This window comes from Hyperolius riggenbachi, chromosome 4 (assembly GCF_040937935.1).
Source record: "Hyperolius riggenbachi isolate aHypRig1 chromosome 4, aHypRig1.pri, whole genome shotgun sequence".
Classification (NCBI taxonomy): domain Eukaryota; kingdom Metazoa; phylum Chordata; class Amphibia; order Anura; family Hyperoliidae; genus Hyperolius; species Hyperolius riggenbachi.
This window is the reverse complement of record NC_090649.1, coordinates 307,002,185-307,019,072: the sequence shown is the minus strand read 5'-3', so window position 1 is coordinate 307,019,072 and position 16,888 is coordinate 307,002,185. Positions and strand designations below refer to the sequence as shown.

The following is a 16,888-nucleotide window of genomic DNA, read 5'->3' as shown; positions in this document are numbered from 1 at the left end:
TTATATTGTTTCATGGGTTGAAAATAGACACATGTCCAAAAAGTTCAACACTAATTTTCAACTCTAATCCCCCAGGAAATTGCATTGCGGGAGGTCCTTTCTGACCCCACACGGCAGCCAGATAATTTCCAGGTTCAAACCGAGCACAGTTGTAAAGTCACATTTAGTTCATGAAATTTATCAGTAACATGATAAGTGAACTTGTTCAATTAGGTACAGGTATCATTTTGCCCTCAATTAACAGTATTATGTTGTACTTATATTGCACTGACATCTTCTGCAGCACTTTATAGAGTATACAGTCATGTCACTGACTGGCCTCAGAGAAGCTCCCAATCTAATCTCTACCATAGCCTTAAAGTGGACCCAAATTAAAAATACAAGATTTTAGAAATAAAATCTATTTTCTAAATTATAATAATAAATAGCAGCCTTTTTTCAGCTGCATGATGACAAATATAAAATATTTTACATTTATTTGAGGAACCCCTCCCTTCCTTTCATATTGCCGGGACAGAATCCGGCAGACTATTGGAGGAGATAAAAAACAAAAACAAAACACAGGCTGCTACTAATGATGTCACAGGGGAGGTGATCTCAGCTTGTGTGAGATTTCACATAGATGACACCCCTGGGAGGGAGGGTAGCTGATGACAAACACACCCATGATCTTACATCACCTACTAAACTCGGAAGTAATGGCTGCCACCTGTATAACCCTAGTTATGAAAAGAGAAGGGTGAAAAGCATGCACTGAAAAGCTCATAGGCTTGAAGGAGTGTTTATTTATCTTTGTATGTGTCAGAGCGGTGCAACTAAACATTTTGAGTAAAAAAAAGTTTGGTTTGGGTCCGCTTTAATTTATGTCCTACCATATTATTATTATGTATTTATATAGAACTGACATCTTGCGGCAGTGCTTTATAGAGTGTATAGTCATATCACCAACTGTCCCTCAGTTGAGCTCTTAATCTAATTCATAGACATAGTCATATGTCTCTATCATTCATAATAATTTATACCTATCATGGTCTAAGGCTAATTTTGGCAGAAAACCAATGTATCAGTTTGTTTTTGGGATGTAGGAGGAAACCAGAATGCCCAGAGGAAACCCACTCAAACACATGGAGATAATGAGTTTTGGCTGCTGTGACCTTCAGGCTTCCAGCCCACAACTCAGTCACTAGGCAATGGATTCTGTCTTCTTCCATCTGTTGCTACACACTGTGACGTAGACTGGGGATAATGTTACCAACTTGGCAGTGACATTGCAAGCTTCAGCCATTGGTCTACATAACAGAATGTAGTAATAGATGAAGGAAAATAGCCTCAATTGCTTTCTAATCAAGCTGCTGAGTGGAAGGCTAGAGGCTTCTGCTGCTGGAAAGCCTAGCCTGCTGAAGTTCCAAAATAGAAGGCACAGTTCACTTTTTCATAGAATTTTAGGGACAGATGTATAGGTGCAGTTACTTACATAAATTCTTTGAAATGCCCTTCCAAAACAAATCTGTCACTTTCCAATCTTTGACATCTTTAAGCACACCCTTAAAACACAACTTTTTATTCTCCATCCTCTGAGCAAGCTCTGCTTCTTGCAGGACAGGAGTTGGAAAACACATGGTCTACAGATAAGTATGCACCACACTTCACCCTTTTTTTTCTCCCTATTCTTTTATGCCTAGTACACACCATATCATTTTCTGTTAGATTTTTTCTGTATATTGTCTACCAACTCTGTTTTATGTGCTATTGGGACTAGTAATGTCTGTATTTTATGCACCTATATTTGTTTTTTTTTACTAATTACAGCACCATGGAAGATAGTGGTGCTGTATAAACCAATAAATAATAATATTCAGTACTTATATATTAGCCCGTCAACCTAACAGCTGATTTGTCCATCCCCTCTCCTCTGCCTAACACTAACATCTCCTCTCCTCTACCGTACACTAACATCCCTTCTCCTCTGCCTAACACTAACATCCCCTCTCCTCTGCCTAACACTAACATCCCCTCTCCTCTGCCTAACACTAACATCCCTTCTCCTCTGCCTAACACTAACATCCCCTCTCCTCTGCCTAACACTAACATCCCTTCTCCTCTGCCTAACACTAACATCCCTTCTCCTCTGCCTAACACTAACCTCCCCTCTCCTCTGCCTAACACTAACATCCCCTCTCCTCTGCCTAACACTAACATCCCCTCTCCTCTGCCTAACACTAACATCCCTTCTCCTCTGCCTAACACTAACATCCCCTCTCCTCTGCCTAACACTAACATCCCCTCTCCTCTGCCTAACACTAACATCCCTTCTCCTCTGCCTAACACTAACATCCCCTCTCCTCTGCCTAACACTAACATCCCCTCTCCTCTGCCTAACACTAACATCCCCTCTCCTCTGCCTAACACTAACATCCCCTCTCCTCTGCCTAACACTAACATCCCTTCTCCTCTGCCTAACACTAACATCCCTTCTCCTCTGCCTAACACTAACCTCCCCTCTCCTCTGCCTAACACTAACATCCCCTCTCCTCTGCCTAACACTAACATCCCTTCTCCTCTGCCTAACACTAACATCCCTTCTCCTCTGCCTAACACTAACATCCCCTCTCCTCTGCCTAACACTAACATCCCCTCTCCTCTGCCTAACACTAACATCCCTTCTCCTCTGCCTAACACTAACATCCCTTCTCCTCTGCCTAACACTAACATCCCCTCTCCTCTGCCTAACACTAACATCCCTTCTCCTCTGCCTAACACTAACATCCCTTCTCCTCTGCCTAACACTAACATCCCCTCTCCTCTGCCTAACACTAACATCCCCTCTCCTCTGCCTAACACTAACATCCCTTCTCCTCTGCCTAACACTAACCTCCCCTCTCCTCTGCCTAACACTAACATCCCCTCTCCTCTGCCTAACACTAACATCCCCTCTCCTCTGCCTAACACTAACATCCCTTCTCCTCTGCCTAACACTAACATCCCCTCTCCTCTGCCTAACACTAACATCCCCTCTCCTCTGCCTAACACTAACATCCCTTCTCCTCTGCCTAACACTAACATCCCTTCTCCTCTGCCTAACACTAACATCCCCTCTCCTCTGCCTAACACTAACATCCCCTCTCCTCTGCCTAACACTAACATCCCCTCTCCTCTGCCTAACACTAACATCCCTTCTCCTCTGCCTAACACTAACATCCCTTCTCCTCTGCCTAACACTAACCTCCCCTCTCCTCTGCCTAACACTAACATCCCCTCTCCTCTGCCTAACACTAACATCCCTTCTCCTCTGCCTAACACTAACATCCCTTCTCCTCTGCCTAACACTAACATCCCCTCTCCTCTGCCTAACACTAACACCCCCTCTCCTCTGCCTAACACTAACATCCCTTCTCCTCTGCCTAACACTAACATCCCCTCTCCTCTGCCTAACACTAACATCCCCTCTCCTCTGCCTAACACTAACATCCCTTCTCCTCTGCCTAACACTAACATCCCTTCTCCTCTGCCTAACACTAACATCCCTTCTCCTCTGCCTAACACTAACATCCCCTCTCCTCTGCATAACACTAACATCCCCTCTCCTCTGCCTAACACTAACATCCCTTCTCCTCTGCCTAACACTAACATCCCTTCTCCTCTGCCTAACACTAACATCCCTTCTCCTCTGCCTAACACTAACATCCCTTCTCCTCTGCCTAACACTAACATCCCCTCTCCTCTGCCTAACACTAACATCCCCTCTCCTCTACCGAACACTAACATCCCCTCTCCTCTACCTAACACTAACATCCCCTCTCCTCTGCATAACACTAACATCCCCTCTCCTCTGCATAACACTAACCTCTTCTCTGTGTTAGGAGCCTGGCTTTATTATGACTTATTGTTGCTATTTGCTCCTTTTCATTGCCTGATGAAGCAGATTATTACCTGTGAAACACTTTCCTCCTCTCTCCTCTGTGTAACACTAACCTCTCCTCTGCCTAACGTTAATTTCCCCTCTTCTCTGCCTAACACTAACCGTTACTCTGCCTAAAGCTATCCTCCCCTGTCCATTGCTTAACACAAACCTCTAGTGTTAGGCATTGGAGAAGGGAAGGTTAGTGCTCTTCCTGTAGTTAACAATCGTCTGGAGCTATGTATATTGTCTTGTTGCTATATTGCTATTTATGGCTTTACAGTGCACTACATAATCCGGTGCATGTATAATACAATCCTTATATAATAAAAAGGAGAACTATGTTCAGAAATAAAAATATGTTTTACATAGTTACATATTGTGACCATATCGGCCAGTGAAATAATATAGTGACATTTTGCATAGTGGCCCTTTGATAATAGCGCAGCGTTGTTTTCTTGAGATAGGATTTTAGACGCTTGCCAAATACTGAATGTGGTTCAGTAGTCCAGCATAACCATGGAATGTTACACTTCACCATGTGGTGGTCTGGCGTTCTAGTATTACACTTTTCCTGGGCTGTAAAATGGCTTGACCTCAGATAATTCATTGTCAGGGAGAAAGATTTATGTGCAGCTATAATTTTCCTGTCTTGCTGAAAGTTTCTTCAGAACCAGGAAGCAGTTTTTACTGGAACGGGTTGGAACAGAATTGCTTTCATGTTTTGCCAGTCAGTGAAGCTATGGCTAGAAGCTTAATTGAATCAGATCGTGGTCTTCAAATCTACGGTGGCTCAGTAATCTTCAGTTACATAATCATAATGTGTTGCATGCGTTAATAAATTAAACCAATGCTTCTATAATCTGCTTTCATGCTTAAACTACCATATCAAGTGAGTAGAGATGCAAAGAAAAGCAGTATCGTGTTTCCACTGCACGGCACATTAGCTGGACATCAGGCACGAGTGTCATACTGAGCATTTGTTGTGTTTGGACACTTCTGTGCGGTTTCATTGCAAATGTACATCATCCGCATAATCAATAGAACTGATTTATGTATGTGTTCTTTCAGCACAGACTCCCTTGAATTGTTTAACTAGGCATGGGCAATAGGATATGACAGAATACCTCCATATTCAGATCTTTGGTGTCTCTGCCTGACCTCTCCTGACCTTACCCCTCAACCTAATCCCCTGCCCTATGTCTATCTTTAACCTTTCCCCTCTTCTGTGACTAATACTAATCTTAAGCCCTATCCTACTGATATCCTTCTACACCTCCTACCCTATCCCTAACCTTAACCTTGTGAACAAGGACACACTTAACATTTGGTGCTCGGGCCTTTTCCTATGCAGCCCCTACTCTATGGAACTCACTTCCACAATCAGTACGAGAGGCTCCTTCTCTGGACCGCTTTAAAAAAAAGGCTAAAAACTCACCTCTTTTCCTGAGCCTTTGAGACTGCATAATGCAGGGTCACAGCAGGGTCACAGCGCTTTGAGTCCCCAGGGAGAAAAGTGCTATAAAAATATTATGGTTTTTCCACATGACCCTTCCCCTAAGTGTAACCCACCCTGACCTTACCCCTAATCTCACAGTCTGTCATTAATGCTCACCGTATCCAATACTGCTGCTTAACCTTAACCGATATCCTGAAGTCTCATCCTAAATTAAGTGAAGTCTATCACTACCACCCCTGTCCATTCTTCCCTGATCTTCAAATCACTTTATAGTCTTGATGGTTACATGATAGTATGGGAGGATTCAGTTAGTATTTTGTGCATAGCTTGCTCCCAAGTGAACAGCAGAAGGTTTCACTGGTACAAATTGACTTATGGCATGGAACAACATATAAACAACAATAAACACTGTTAAGAAGTATACAATTTTTTTTCAAAAATGTTGTGCTTAGCCAGGAAATGGTAATGATAATGTTATGAGTTGCTGCACTCTTGTGGTTTATTAACACAGGAATCAAGACCAGGGGCGTCGCTAGCCCTGTTTTAGGGGGGCACGTGCCCCCAATCTGTCCTGGGGTGCCACGGATCTCCGCCCGGCCGCCCCCTCTGTCAAGACTCAGCGGCTCCCTCCAGCCGCCGCGTCACTGACAGTCTCAGACCTCAGGATCAGGCGGCGAGCCGGCGACCAATCGTGCGGGCGCTAGGACCCAGCGCCCGCACTGATATGCGGAAGTGACCTCACTTCCGGATATCGAGCGGGTGCGTCCAGTGCCCGCTCGTACATCTGGTCGGGTCGCCGCTGATCCTGAGGTCTGCTGAGAGGTAGGGGGGGAGCGGCGGCGGCGGCGGCTAGAGGGGGGGGGCCTCCCTGTCACTCACTCACTCACTCACTAAAGGGGCTCCCTGTCACTCACTCACTCCCTAAAGGGGCTCCCTGGCACGCACTCACTCCCTAAAGGGGCTCCCCTGGCACTCACTCACTCCCTAAAGGGGCTCCCTGTCACTCACTCCCTAAAGGGGCTCCCTGGCACGCACTCACTCCCTAAAGGGGCTCCCCTGGCACTCACTCACTCCCTAAAGGGGCTCCCTGGCACTCACTCCCTAAAGGGGCTCCCTGGCACTCACTCACTCCCTAAAGGGGCTCCCTGTCACTCACTCCCTAAAGGGGCTCCCTGGCACTCACTCACTCCCTAAAGGGGCTCCCTGTCACTCACTCACTCCCTAAAGGGGCTCCCTGGCACTCACTCCCTAAAGGGGCTCCCTGTCACTCACTCACACCCTAAAGGGGCTCCCTGGCACTCACTCACTCCCTAAAGGGGCTCCCTGGCACTCACTCACTCCCTAAAGGGGCTCCCTGGCACGCACCCACTCCCTAAAGGGGCTCCCTGGCACGCACTCACTCCCTAAAGGGGCTCCCTGTCACTCACTCACTCCCTAAAGGGGCTCCCTGTCACTCACTCCCTAAAGGGGCTCCCTGTCACTCACTCACTCCCTAAAGGGGCTCCCTGTCACTCACTCCCTAAAGGGGCTCCCTGTCACTCACTCACTCCCTAAAGGGGCTCCCTGTCACTCACTCACTCCCTAAAGGGGCTCCCTGTCACTCACTCACTCCCTAAAGGGGCTCCCTGGCACTCACTCACTCCCTAAAGGGGCTCCCTGTCACTCACTCCCTAAAGGGGCTCCCTGTCACTCACTCCCTAAAGGGGCTCCCTGTCACTCACTCACTCCCTAAAGGGGCTCCCTGGCACGCACCCACTCCCTAAAGGGGCTCCCTGGCACGCACCCACTCCCTAAAGGGGCTCCCTGGCACGCACTCACTCCCTAAAGGGGCTCCCTGGCACGCACTCACTCCCTAAAGGGGCTCCCTGGCACTCACTCACTCCCTAAAGGGGCTCCCTGTCACTCATTCACTCCCTAAAGGGGCTCCCTGTCACTCACTCCCTAAAGGGGCTCCCTGTCACTCACTCCCTAAAGGGGCTCCCTGGCACGCACTCACTCCCTAAAGGGGCTCCCTGTCACGCACTCACTCCCTAAAGGGGCTCCCTGTCACTCACTCACTGCCTAAAGGGGCTCCCTGTCACTCACTCACTCCCTAAAGGGGCTCCCTGTCACTCACTCACTACCTAAAGGGGCTCCCCTGGCACTCACTCACTCCCTAAAGGGGCTCCCTGTCACTCACTCACTGCCTAAAGGGGCTCCCTGTCACTCACTCACTACCTAAAGGTGCTCCCTGTCACTCACTATCGGGGTCCCTGTCACTCACTACCTAACTGGAGGCGCCTGTCACTCACTAGCTAACCTGGGGGTCCCTGTCACTGACTACCTAACTTGGGGGGCTACCATATTAAGGGGGCATTCTGCCTATTTATGTGAAATGCTGTCTATTTATGTGCCTCATGACTGCTGAATTTGTCTTGTTGGGGGCCTCATGATTGCTGAATTTGTCTTGTTGGGGGCCTCATGATTTGTTGGGGGCCTCATGATTGCTGAATTTGTCTTGTTGGGGGCCTCATGATTTGTTGGGGGCCTCATAAGTGCTGAATTTGTCTTGTTGGGGGCCTCATGATTTGTTGGAGGCCTCATGATTGCTGAATTTGTCTTGTTGGGGGCCTCATGATTTGTTGGGGGCCTCATGATTGCTGAATATGTCTTGTTGGGGGTCACATGATTGCTAACTGCGAGACTATGGGAAAAGCTGAATCCTTATCATATGAGACAATAGCATTAAACCTACTTTTTTAGCGTTTTAAAACAGAAAATAAAACTGGGAGGTTCTAAAAAATTGAATACATTTTTCAGGAGTAGGATGGATGAAATTGTTTATCTTCACAGTTTATTTTCAACTTGGATTTTCCATAATGTTCATGTATGAGTTAAAACGTTTGTACAGTATTTAGTTTAAATTGCTGTTGCCACTTTGCGATAGGTGACTTTTGGGTTGCAGTTTGGGCACTCGGCCTCCAAAAGGTTCGCCACCACTGTCCTAATCTGATGTCCCACCATTGCTAGGTTCATGTAAATTTGTCTCCACCCATTACCACACCTATATTCTGGTCCATGGCCCACCAATTTTTTGGTGCGGCGCGATAATCACGCCGCACAACGTGATCGTCATATTTTTGGCACGCTAGCTGCAGTGTGCTGAATTCTGCTGCCTACAGTATGTACAGTATACGCTGTTCTCTAGTGCTTGCACTGTGTGCTGATTTACCTCCAGTGTGTACAGTGTAAGGTGTTACTCTGTGCCTTTATTGATTGTAAACCAGCTGTATTGTATGCTGATCCCTGCTACTTTCAGTATGTACAGTATTAGCTGTAAAGCCTGGTACACACATACAATTTTGATTAGCCAATTTTAGCTCTGTTCATAAAATTCATTGTCTGTTGGCCCACTTACTGCACGGGGGTGGGAAAATTGGGGGTTAGTGATTGACCAATCAAAATTGTATGTGCGTATACATCTTTGATCTATGCCTATACTGATTGTAAATGATCTAAATAAAGGACAGGGGGCTCCGTCCAATATTTCGATGGGCAGGCCCGTTATCCGTAGCTTACACCGCTGCTAAGTTCATGTACATTTGGCCCCACCCATGGCCACGCCCACTCACCTCATGGCCACGCCCATTTTTTGCCGCGGCGCGCGCATGTACCTCCCCGCCTGGTGCCCACAGGTGCCACTGATCTCCAAGGACCCTAGAAACGCCCCTGATCAAGGCATAAACTTTTTCCACTTCAAATGTGAATGTCATCTGGATTATAAGACATTTGTTTTAGAGATTGTGCACACAATTGTGTTCTGATACAATACAGGTAGCTCTGCATAGCTCACCATTGCAGCAATAACCTCAATCAGCTACATACAAATGCACGCAGCAGTGCTTTGTTGGAATGCACTTCTCTGTAGTATGAGGGCCTAGTGATACACTTTGCTGAAAACAGCTCAGCAATGTGACAGTGTGTCCAGGTCATCCCAGAGTGTCCAGGCCCTACCTTCAAGATCAGTGCAGTCTTGCTAAACTGGCATTAGGTTGTTGCTATTATTATTATTTGGCAACAATATCTATGTCAATCTAGAGACAGATTTATTATTATGTCTTATTTATATAGCGCTGTGCATAGTGCAAAAACATACAGTAATGTGGAACATTGACACATGAGCTGTTCAACACCCTGTACAATCAGGACAAACAGTGACACAAGTACAAATAATGTATACTTTGAAGCATCGCCAATACTGGTACTTGTTTATTACACAGAATCCGGAAACACAAGGGGGCTATAATTAAGTGGCTCCAGTCATGTTGACTGCCCCTTTAATACATGCATCAGTTTAACATTAATCCAATATCAGTACTGGTGCAGTTTACCTCAACTTTACCATCAAACGCAGCAGGCAAACTAATGTCTAAAAAAATTCTGTTCACAGAATTTGGAGAGACTCCAGCATTGTGGTAACAGGAGAAATATTAATGTGTGTTCTCCAACTCTGACCTCCAGATCTGTAGGGAATGTGATTGCAAATAAGCAATAAACTTAATTCAGGAGTGGGGGGAAGGCTGCGCATCCCTAGACACAGGGATGTGTCTAGGGATGCGCTGCCTTCCCCCCACTTTTTCTTAACTTTGTAACTGTATAACTATCAGGTTAGCTGCTCCTAGTCCCTCCTCCTGAGTTTCCTGTTTGCATAATAAGTAGTAGCAGATTTGCATATGATTTGCATCTGAGTTGAATGCGTAGTGTGCAGAAAGTCTATTTAGATGCTGCACACTGAGCTGGTGATCATTTCAGATACAGCCTTAGTGGTATGCGCTGGCGTTCTCCTCGCTCTCCAACAAAATGTAAGTTATACGGTTTTTTTTTGCTTAGCTGCTCCCGAGGTTTTAAATTTAGGTTAGGTCACTTGCCCGGAGGTTTGCCTCACCGTGGCGCAAGTGTCTAGTACTTTATACTTTGCATGCAAACCATATTGGAAGCTAAAGTTTCTCCTAGTGTAATAAATGTTAGCATTGTTTTGGATGCAGGGCATGCATTTTTCAGTCTAATAGAGGCGGTGTATGCCTATGCGATTAACCATTCAATTGCAGCAAGTGTCTAGGGATGCGCAGCCTTCCCCCCCCCCCCACTTTTTATTAACAGAATCCATGCTGTTCGTATCGGTGGGTCGTTCGTAAGTTGGGCGTTCGTAAGTCGGGGACTACCTGTATGTCATTAAAATCACCCAATACAGCCTCCTCTCACCATAGTTATACCCCTTCCCTGGAAATTACACTTGATATCTCAACTGCTGCATAAACCTAAAACAGTGAGTGCACAAAAGCATATGAGGCTCACCAAAGTTTCAAACATAGCAGTATTTCCATCTACCAAGGAGCCATTTTGACACAATACTGCATACACATCATGGAATCCAAATCTACTGCCTTTTTCTACTTGTACCTAGACTTAGTGTAAACCAAACCTACTGCCTTCTCTGCTTATATGTAGACTAAAGCCTGGTACACACTTTCAATTAAGATTGGCCAATCTCTGACCAATTTTACCACCACCACATAGTATGAGAGTACACCTCTGCAATCTGCTCATATTATTCCAAATCTGTTGACCCTCATACTACATGGAGATGGTAAAATTGGTCAGTAAATGGCCAATCATAATTGAAAGTGTGTACCAGGCTTTAGTGTTGATGAATATACAATCGACCAGGTTCTAGATTCACCATAGATCAGACAGATTGGAATGTAATATCATTTGATCTAGTATTTAGAATTTTTTAACATACTTCAGTAAAACTTAAAATACAACATGGCAGTGTTTTCTAAACATACCTTCAAGTTCCAATAACTTTGCATATTTTCCAGGTGCCTTTATTTATACTTACATATTACCATCTGAAAAACGTTGCACTGTTGTTGAATATTAGGACTGGTTTGGGAAACCGTGCCCTAGACAACAGTCAGGCTTTCAAACTTAACTTCACACATTCTACAGAAAAAAATGCTTGTTTTACAGTGTTACCAAAGCAATACCACATAATGGTAGCACATCAATATCAAAACATTCTCTAGCATATAGAATTTGCCCATTAAGTTTACAATTTGCCTTTGCTTGAAATTTGATTTTTTTTTATTTGGCAGACACATCACACTCAGGGGAAATTGGCACTAAGAAAAAAGTAAAGCGACTCTTAAGCTTTCAGAGATATTTTCATGCATCAAGGCTTCTTCGCGGAATTGTACCACAAGCCTCCCTGCACTTATTGGATGAGGACTATCTTGGCCAGGCACGGGTAAGCATAGACCGTTTCCTGCACACAAACCATACTAACAATATCATTTAGCTGAAAACAGATATAGTGCAAAATAAATTGTGTTTCTTGGTGAACAAATATTTTTAATAGTACCTTTACATTGTCGATAGAGCTAACAAAATAAAGACTACTAGCTGGACCATGTGTCCAAGTGAAGTATTTGTAACTCCATGAAGTTTCAGTAAATGTAGGCATTAAATAAAAATATGGTTTCTAATTTATATACAGTACTCTTTAAAAGTTTTGTCCTGCAAAGATTCTGTCTATTCAGTTCACCAACTAGTCTTGGGAATTATATTAATATATGTGAATGTTAGGGTTTCATCCCTAGAAATAAAAATAATGCATGCATTTATGTTTGACATGGGTCCCCAGAGGTAATAGAGTGTGTGAGATTGCCAAAATAGTTGGTTAGCATTGTTAATACATCTGGGGGAATAAGAAGTACATTACACATTGAAGGCCATATCCTATTGCTGAACTCGCCAGTGCTGAGTTATTAATTTAGGCAATGGAAGCATCGCCTTATCCAATTTAACTTAAGACCCCTCGCTATCCAATTGCCCTTTTCATGTCTCATGTGGGAAGACTTGAGCGTTACCTTAGACCTGCAAAGAGCGGGTCTAAACATGCTGACGCACGTCGTCGCCACTGCATCTGGGGGTATGCTTCAATAAGGAGACCCCCAGGGCTCCTGCCAGGCCACCGCACATCTCTAAAGCCCCTCATGTAGCTGCATGGGGCAACCCTGTCAATATCCATCCCACCGCTAATCACCTGCCGCCTGTCGCCGCAAGTTTCCCGTCGTGTAATTACAGTGTATAAGTCACTGTAATTTCTGTGAATCAGAGCCCCGGCAAAGCGTCTTTGAAGCTCCTGCCGGGGCTCCCCAGTGAACCAAAGAGGAGCCCCGGCGGGAGCTTTAAAGATGCTTTGCTGAGGCTCTGAATCCGATACACTACTTTAAAAAATAAGTGCACTCATACACTCACTCTTTATACCACCCCCTAGAACCCTAGATAATAGTCTTTATCATTTCCTACCTAGGAGGTTACATTTTCAGTGGATTTGGCCTTTTCTTTAGTAAAATAATATGGTGGTAAGCTCATGAGCTTACATTTGTCACACAGGCACTGTTGTTTTATACTTATCAACACCATCAATGACTACATAAATACTGCTTATTGAATATTAATGTGAGGTTATGCCTAATCTCTGACAACTGACAACTGGACCGGGCTAAACCACTAGTTCAGGGGCAGAGCCAGAAATTCTGTGTTTTGTATTTGTTCATCTGTCTTGGCACACCAGAAATTCATCTGATCAGGGGCCCATTCACACGTAGATCTTGGGCATATTCAGAAAGGCCAACATAAACATTTCCAGACAGGATTTAGTAAGGTCCAGTAAATGAATATTCCAAATTTAAATATGAGAAAAAATGGAGTTTGCATATCTGGCCATAAAAATATTGCCTACCATTCTGACTCTTCCTACATCCTTTATGCCAGATGTTGCCTATGATGTCTCTTCAGTATCTGATGGGCGTGTGAGAGACTCATATTCAGCCACAGGAGTTAAGTGAAACCAGTTGACTGAACAGCATTAGAGTGCAAGTGACTTTTTCCAACAGATGGGAGTAATCTAAACTTAAGTGAACGTTTCATTACTATTACAACATACAGGGCTTTTCAGACGAACAGCTTGTCACAGGAGCCCTAGTGGCTGACCGCACTTAGCCTTCTAAATGGTGCCAGCGCACGGATCGTGCGAACTCTGGTCCCAGTCAGTGTCTCAGGAACCGTTAAGAATTAGCCGCAGACAACTCAGAAGGGAGCCTGTGAGACACGGGTAATTACAACGTACACACGATTCCACGGTATCTGCCACCACCACTGGTATGGGCCAGTGGACCCGATTTACTGACTGACTAGTCCTCCGAATAAAACGGTTAAACACACGGTATTCTGTCTAGCCAACAACAAACAAACAGTAGCGTATCTTCAGAGACCCGGGATCAGTTCTGTGTGTGCTGATAAGCAGGGTAGCGGACAGTGAATGACTTGGAGAAAGTCGTTTATTCACGCAATATAAATAATTAATATATACAGACAATTATTAAAATCAACAATTATTAAAACAGTAATAGCCAGTATAAAAAATAAAAGAAGGGAGAAAAATACTTAGTTCCTGGAAAGATGTCCTTTTTGTGGGAAAAATCAGAGTTCTGGGTTTCAATCAAAGTTCAGAGTTCAGACCAGATGGATGCCAGCATATCCTCAAGCTGGCACCGATGAGTTCAAGATGTTTCAGGGTGGAGGACTCAAGCCCGCCTGCTGGCTCTGTGCTTTTGATGAAGCTGGTTTGGGGGTGTGGCAATGCCGGCCCCCTCTGAGCTACCAGCAAATGACAGTTCATTCCCTCTGAGAGATTTTAGAGCTAAACTTATGAATTGCTGTAACTCCTGAACCATACACGTTACATTTAGGGGGGTAACAGCTTCATACTTGGAGGAAAATACAGATTAATATGATATCCGACATGGCTAGTGCAGCAGATCAGGGTCCTGGGTAGATTCATACCTGGGTTGTAGGGGCCCCGGGCCCCTCTCGACTGGTATCAAGAGATCCAGCATGACCCTACGGATCCAATGATACCGCTCTCATAACCACCCTATTTATTGTATTCTGTAAATGGGCAAAAGATTATATAGTACATTCATTTCTTCCTGCTAAGGCTGGAGTCAGCCTGACTGGAGTCCAGCTGTGTCTGCTTCTTGGGATCTCCGTCTATGAAAGGCCCTGTTGGCTCCTTCAAATAACATCTGAATGTGAGATCAGCTTAGACAAACTTTGAGTTTACACCTCTGGCTTAATCAGCAGTCACAGGGCCAGTCTTCCTGCCAGCTGCTAACAGGGGGAAAAAAAACTTCCTATTTAAAATAACCCGGAATGTCAATCTCTAAATCGCTGGCCTGACTACCATCCAGGGCGATCGGCGCAATAAACCGATTGCGTTCTAGTTTCTCACGGCTGTTCCATGACACCCCCCCTTCCTGACGCTGTGTAGAGGGTTGTCAGCAAGACATCCGTCGTAGCAGCCATTGGCGCTGTTGGGCCTAGTCCCCCCTGACACCGGGACAGCCCATCAGCGTTCCGGTGTCGGCCAACCTGGCTGACGGGTCTCGGGTTGCCGGTGCGGCAGGGAAACCTTTTGGAGCCTGTGGCTCGGTTCCCCTGGACCGGTCGCGGTCTGCTACCCTCAGGGTTGACCCGACATGGACCGTTCTGGACAGGGCGTTTGCGCCACTGCAGTCGAACGTGGTGTCTGCCGGGACTGCTGACAACGGGCAGTGGGTTGGTTAGGTCAACAGCCAGCCCACGCAGGGTTCCCCTGCTAAGTGGCTGTGGACCTAAGGGAACCCCGCGGGAATCCCTGGACCTTCCCAGCTCCTGACAGACGGCACATGCTCTGCAGTAGTTTGCTACATCCCTGTTCATCCGGGGCCAATAAAACTGTTTCCGAATACCGGCAAGTGTCTTGCGGACCCCTGAGTGCCCTGTCAGAGGATTACCATGTGCGGATTTCAGCACATGTCCCCTGAACGCACTCGGGACCACAAGCCATTTGGTATTCGCGTGGGATCTACCTGTAGGGGGCTGTACAGACTCACTGTACAGTCTTCCACCTTCCCAGTACACCTTGAAAGCGGCCCCGTCTGCGAGGGGCTCAGCGGCTTGCTGCCTGAGCACCTCCATGCTTGGGTCACTTTGTAGTGCGGCTGAGAATACGGCGCTGTCAGTTTCAGCCAACTGGCTCATGTCACACGAGGGCAGCGGCTGAAAGGTCTCATCCCTGCGGTCAGAGGAGGGGGAGGAGGCCAGAACCCCCTCCACCTGTTCTGAGCTCGGGTTCTGAGCAGTGCAGCTGCGCAGTACTGCTAGCACAGGTACACTGTCAGAATGGCACCGACGGACATTACTCAAATCATCATTGCATGCAGTAATGACATTGACAGGTATAGACATTTTTCCATTACAGACAGGTTGTACAGTAAACTCAGGTACAGTTACAGCATCATCACAACAGACAGTCTGTACCTCAAACTCAGGTGCCTTTGAAGCAGGCACTATTGAACCTGGTACCCTTGAACTGGGCACATTCAACCCACCTCCCCCTGGTGCTCCCCCAAGTGTATAAAGTACCTGGTGGTGGGTGGAGAGTCCGTCTCCTTCCGTGAGCGACAAGGCGGTCGTGGCAGGTTCATAGTAGGACACAAGCTTGCCCAAATCAGTCCCCAGCAACACAGGGACTGGGAGATCCTTCATAACCCCAACAACCCTTTCGTGGACCCCTCCTCCCCAATCCAGCTTCACTCTCGCGTGGGCTATGTGAAAAAGGGTGCCCTCTACTCCAGTAAGGGCAAGGGATCGGCTGGAGCTGATGCTCTCCTTTGGCACAAGGTGTGAGTGAACTAACGTGATGTCAGCTCCGGTGTCTCGGAATCCGATGACAACTTTGCCGTTCACTCTAACAAGTTGCTGCTGGTCGGTTCGGTCGCGGATTTCCTTTCCGCGGGCAAACAGGACAAAATCTGATGATCCAGGCTGTGGTTCGCTGGCGGGTTGCCTCTGCTGTGGGTGAGGTGCAGGTGATGCAGATGATCCAGGTGCTGGTGGTGTCTGTCTCCGCTCCGGGCAGTCGAATTTCATGTGTCCGGGCTGGCGGCAGTAGTGACAGGTGACCTCTCCAGGCGCTGCAGCCCTGGGTGCAGAAGCTGTGCTGGGTGGCCTCTGTGGCTGACAGCTCACAGGGGCAGGAGAGTCTGACGAGGTATTGGGCTGACCTCCTCTCCAGCTGGATGGGACAGTTCTGCAGGTATCAGCCACCCGGGTAGTTGCAAAAGTCTCAGCAAGGTCTGCAGCGACAGTGGCTGAAGCCGGCCTGCGTTCTAACACAAACTGTCGTACATCAGCAGGGCAAATGTTCAGAAATTGTTCGTGGACTATCAAGTCCTCCAGGACATCATAAGACCCTTTGGTGAGGCCTAGAGTCCACTGGCGGAGTGTGGTGAGCAAGCTGCTGACCACATCTCGGTACGAATCAGAAGACTTTTTCTGCCAGGCCCTGAACTTTTTCCGATAGGCTTCTGGCGTCAGCTGGTACTTAGTAATGATAGCGTCTTTTATAGCAGCATAATCATTATCCTTCTCCGCAGGCA

The 16,888-nt window shown here is 46.4% G+C and overlaps 1 protein-coding gene across 6 annotated transcripts in view; it reads left to right on the top strand.

Moving 5' to 3' along the window:
• The window catches only part of PDE7B (phosphodiesterase 7B), a 514,887-nt gene that overhangs the window by 461,179 nt on the left and 36,820 nt on the right, over positions 1-16,888 (top strand). For all 6 annotated transcript variants that reach the window (XM_068231627.1, XM_068231626.1, XM_068231628.1 and 3 more), the window contains one exon: positions 11,495-11,646. In XM_068231627.1, the coding sequence (XP_068087728.1) occupies positions 11,495-11,646 (152 nt within the window). The remainder of the gene's footprint in view (positions 1-11,494; positions 11,647-16,888) is intronic.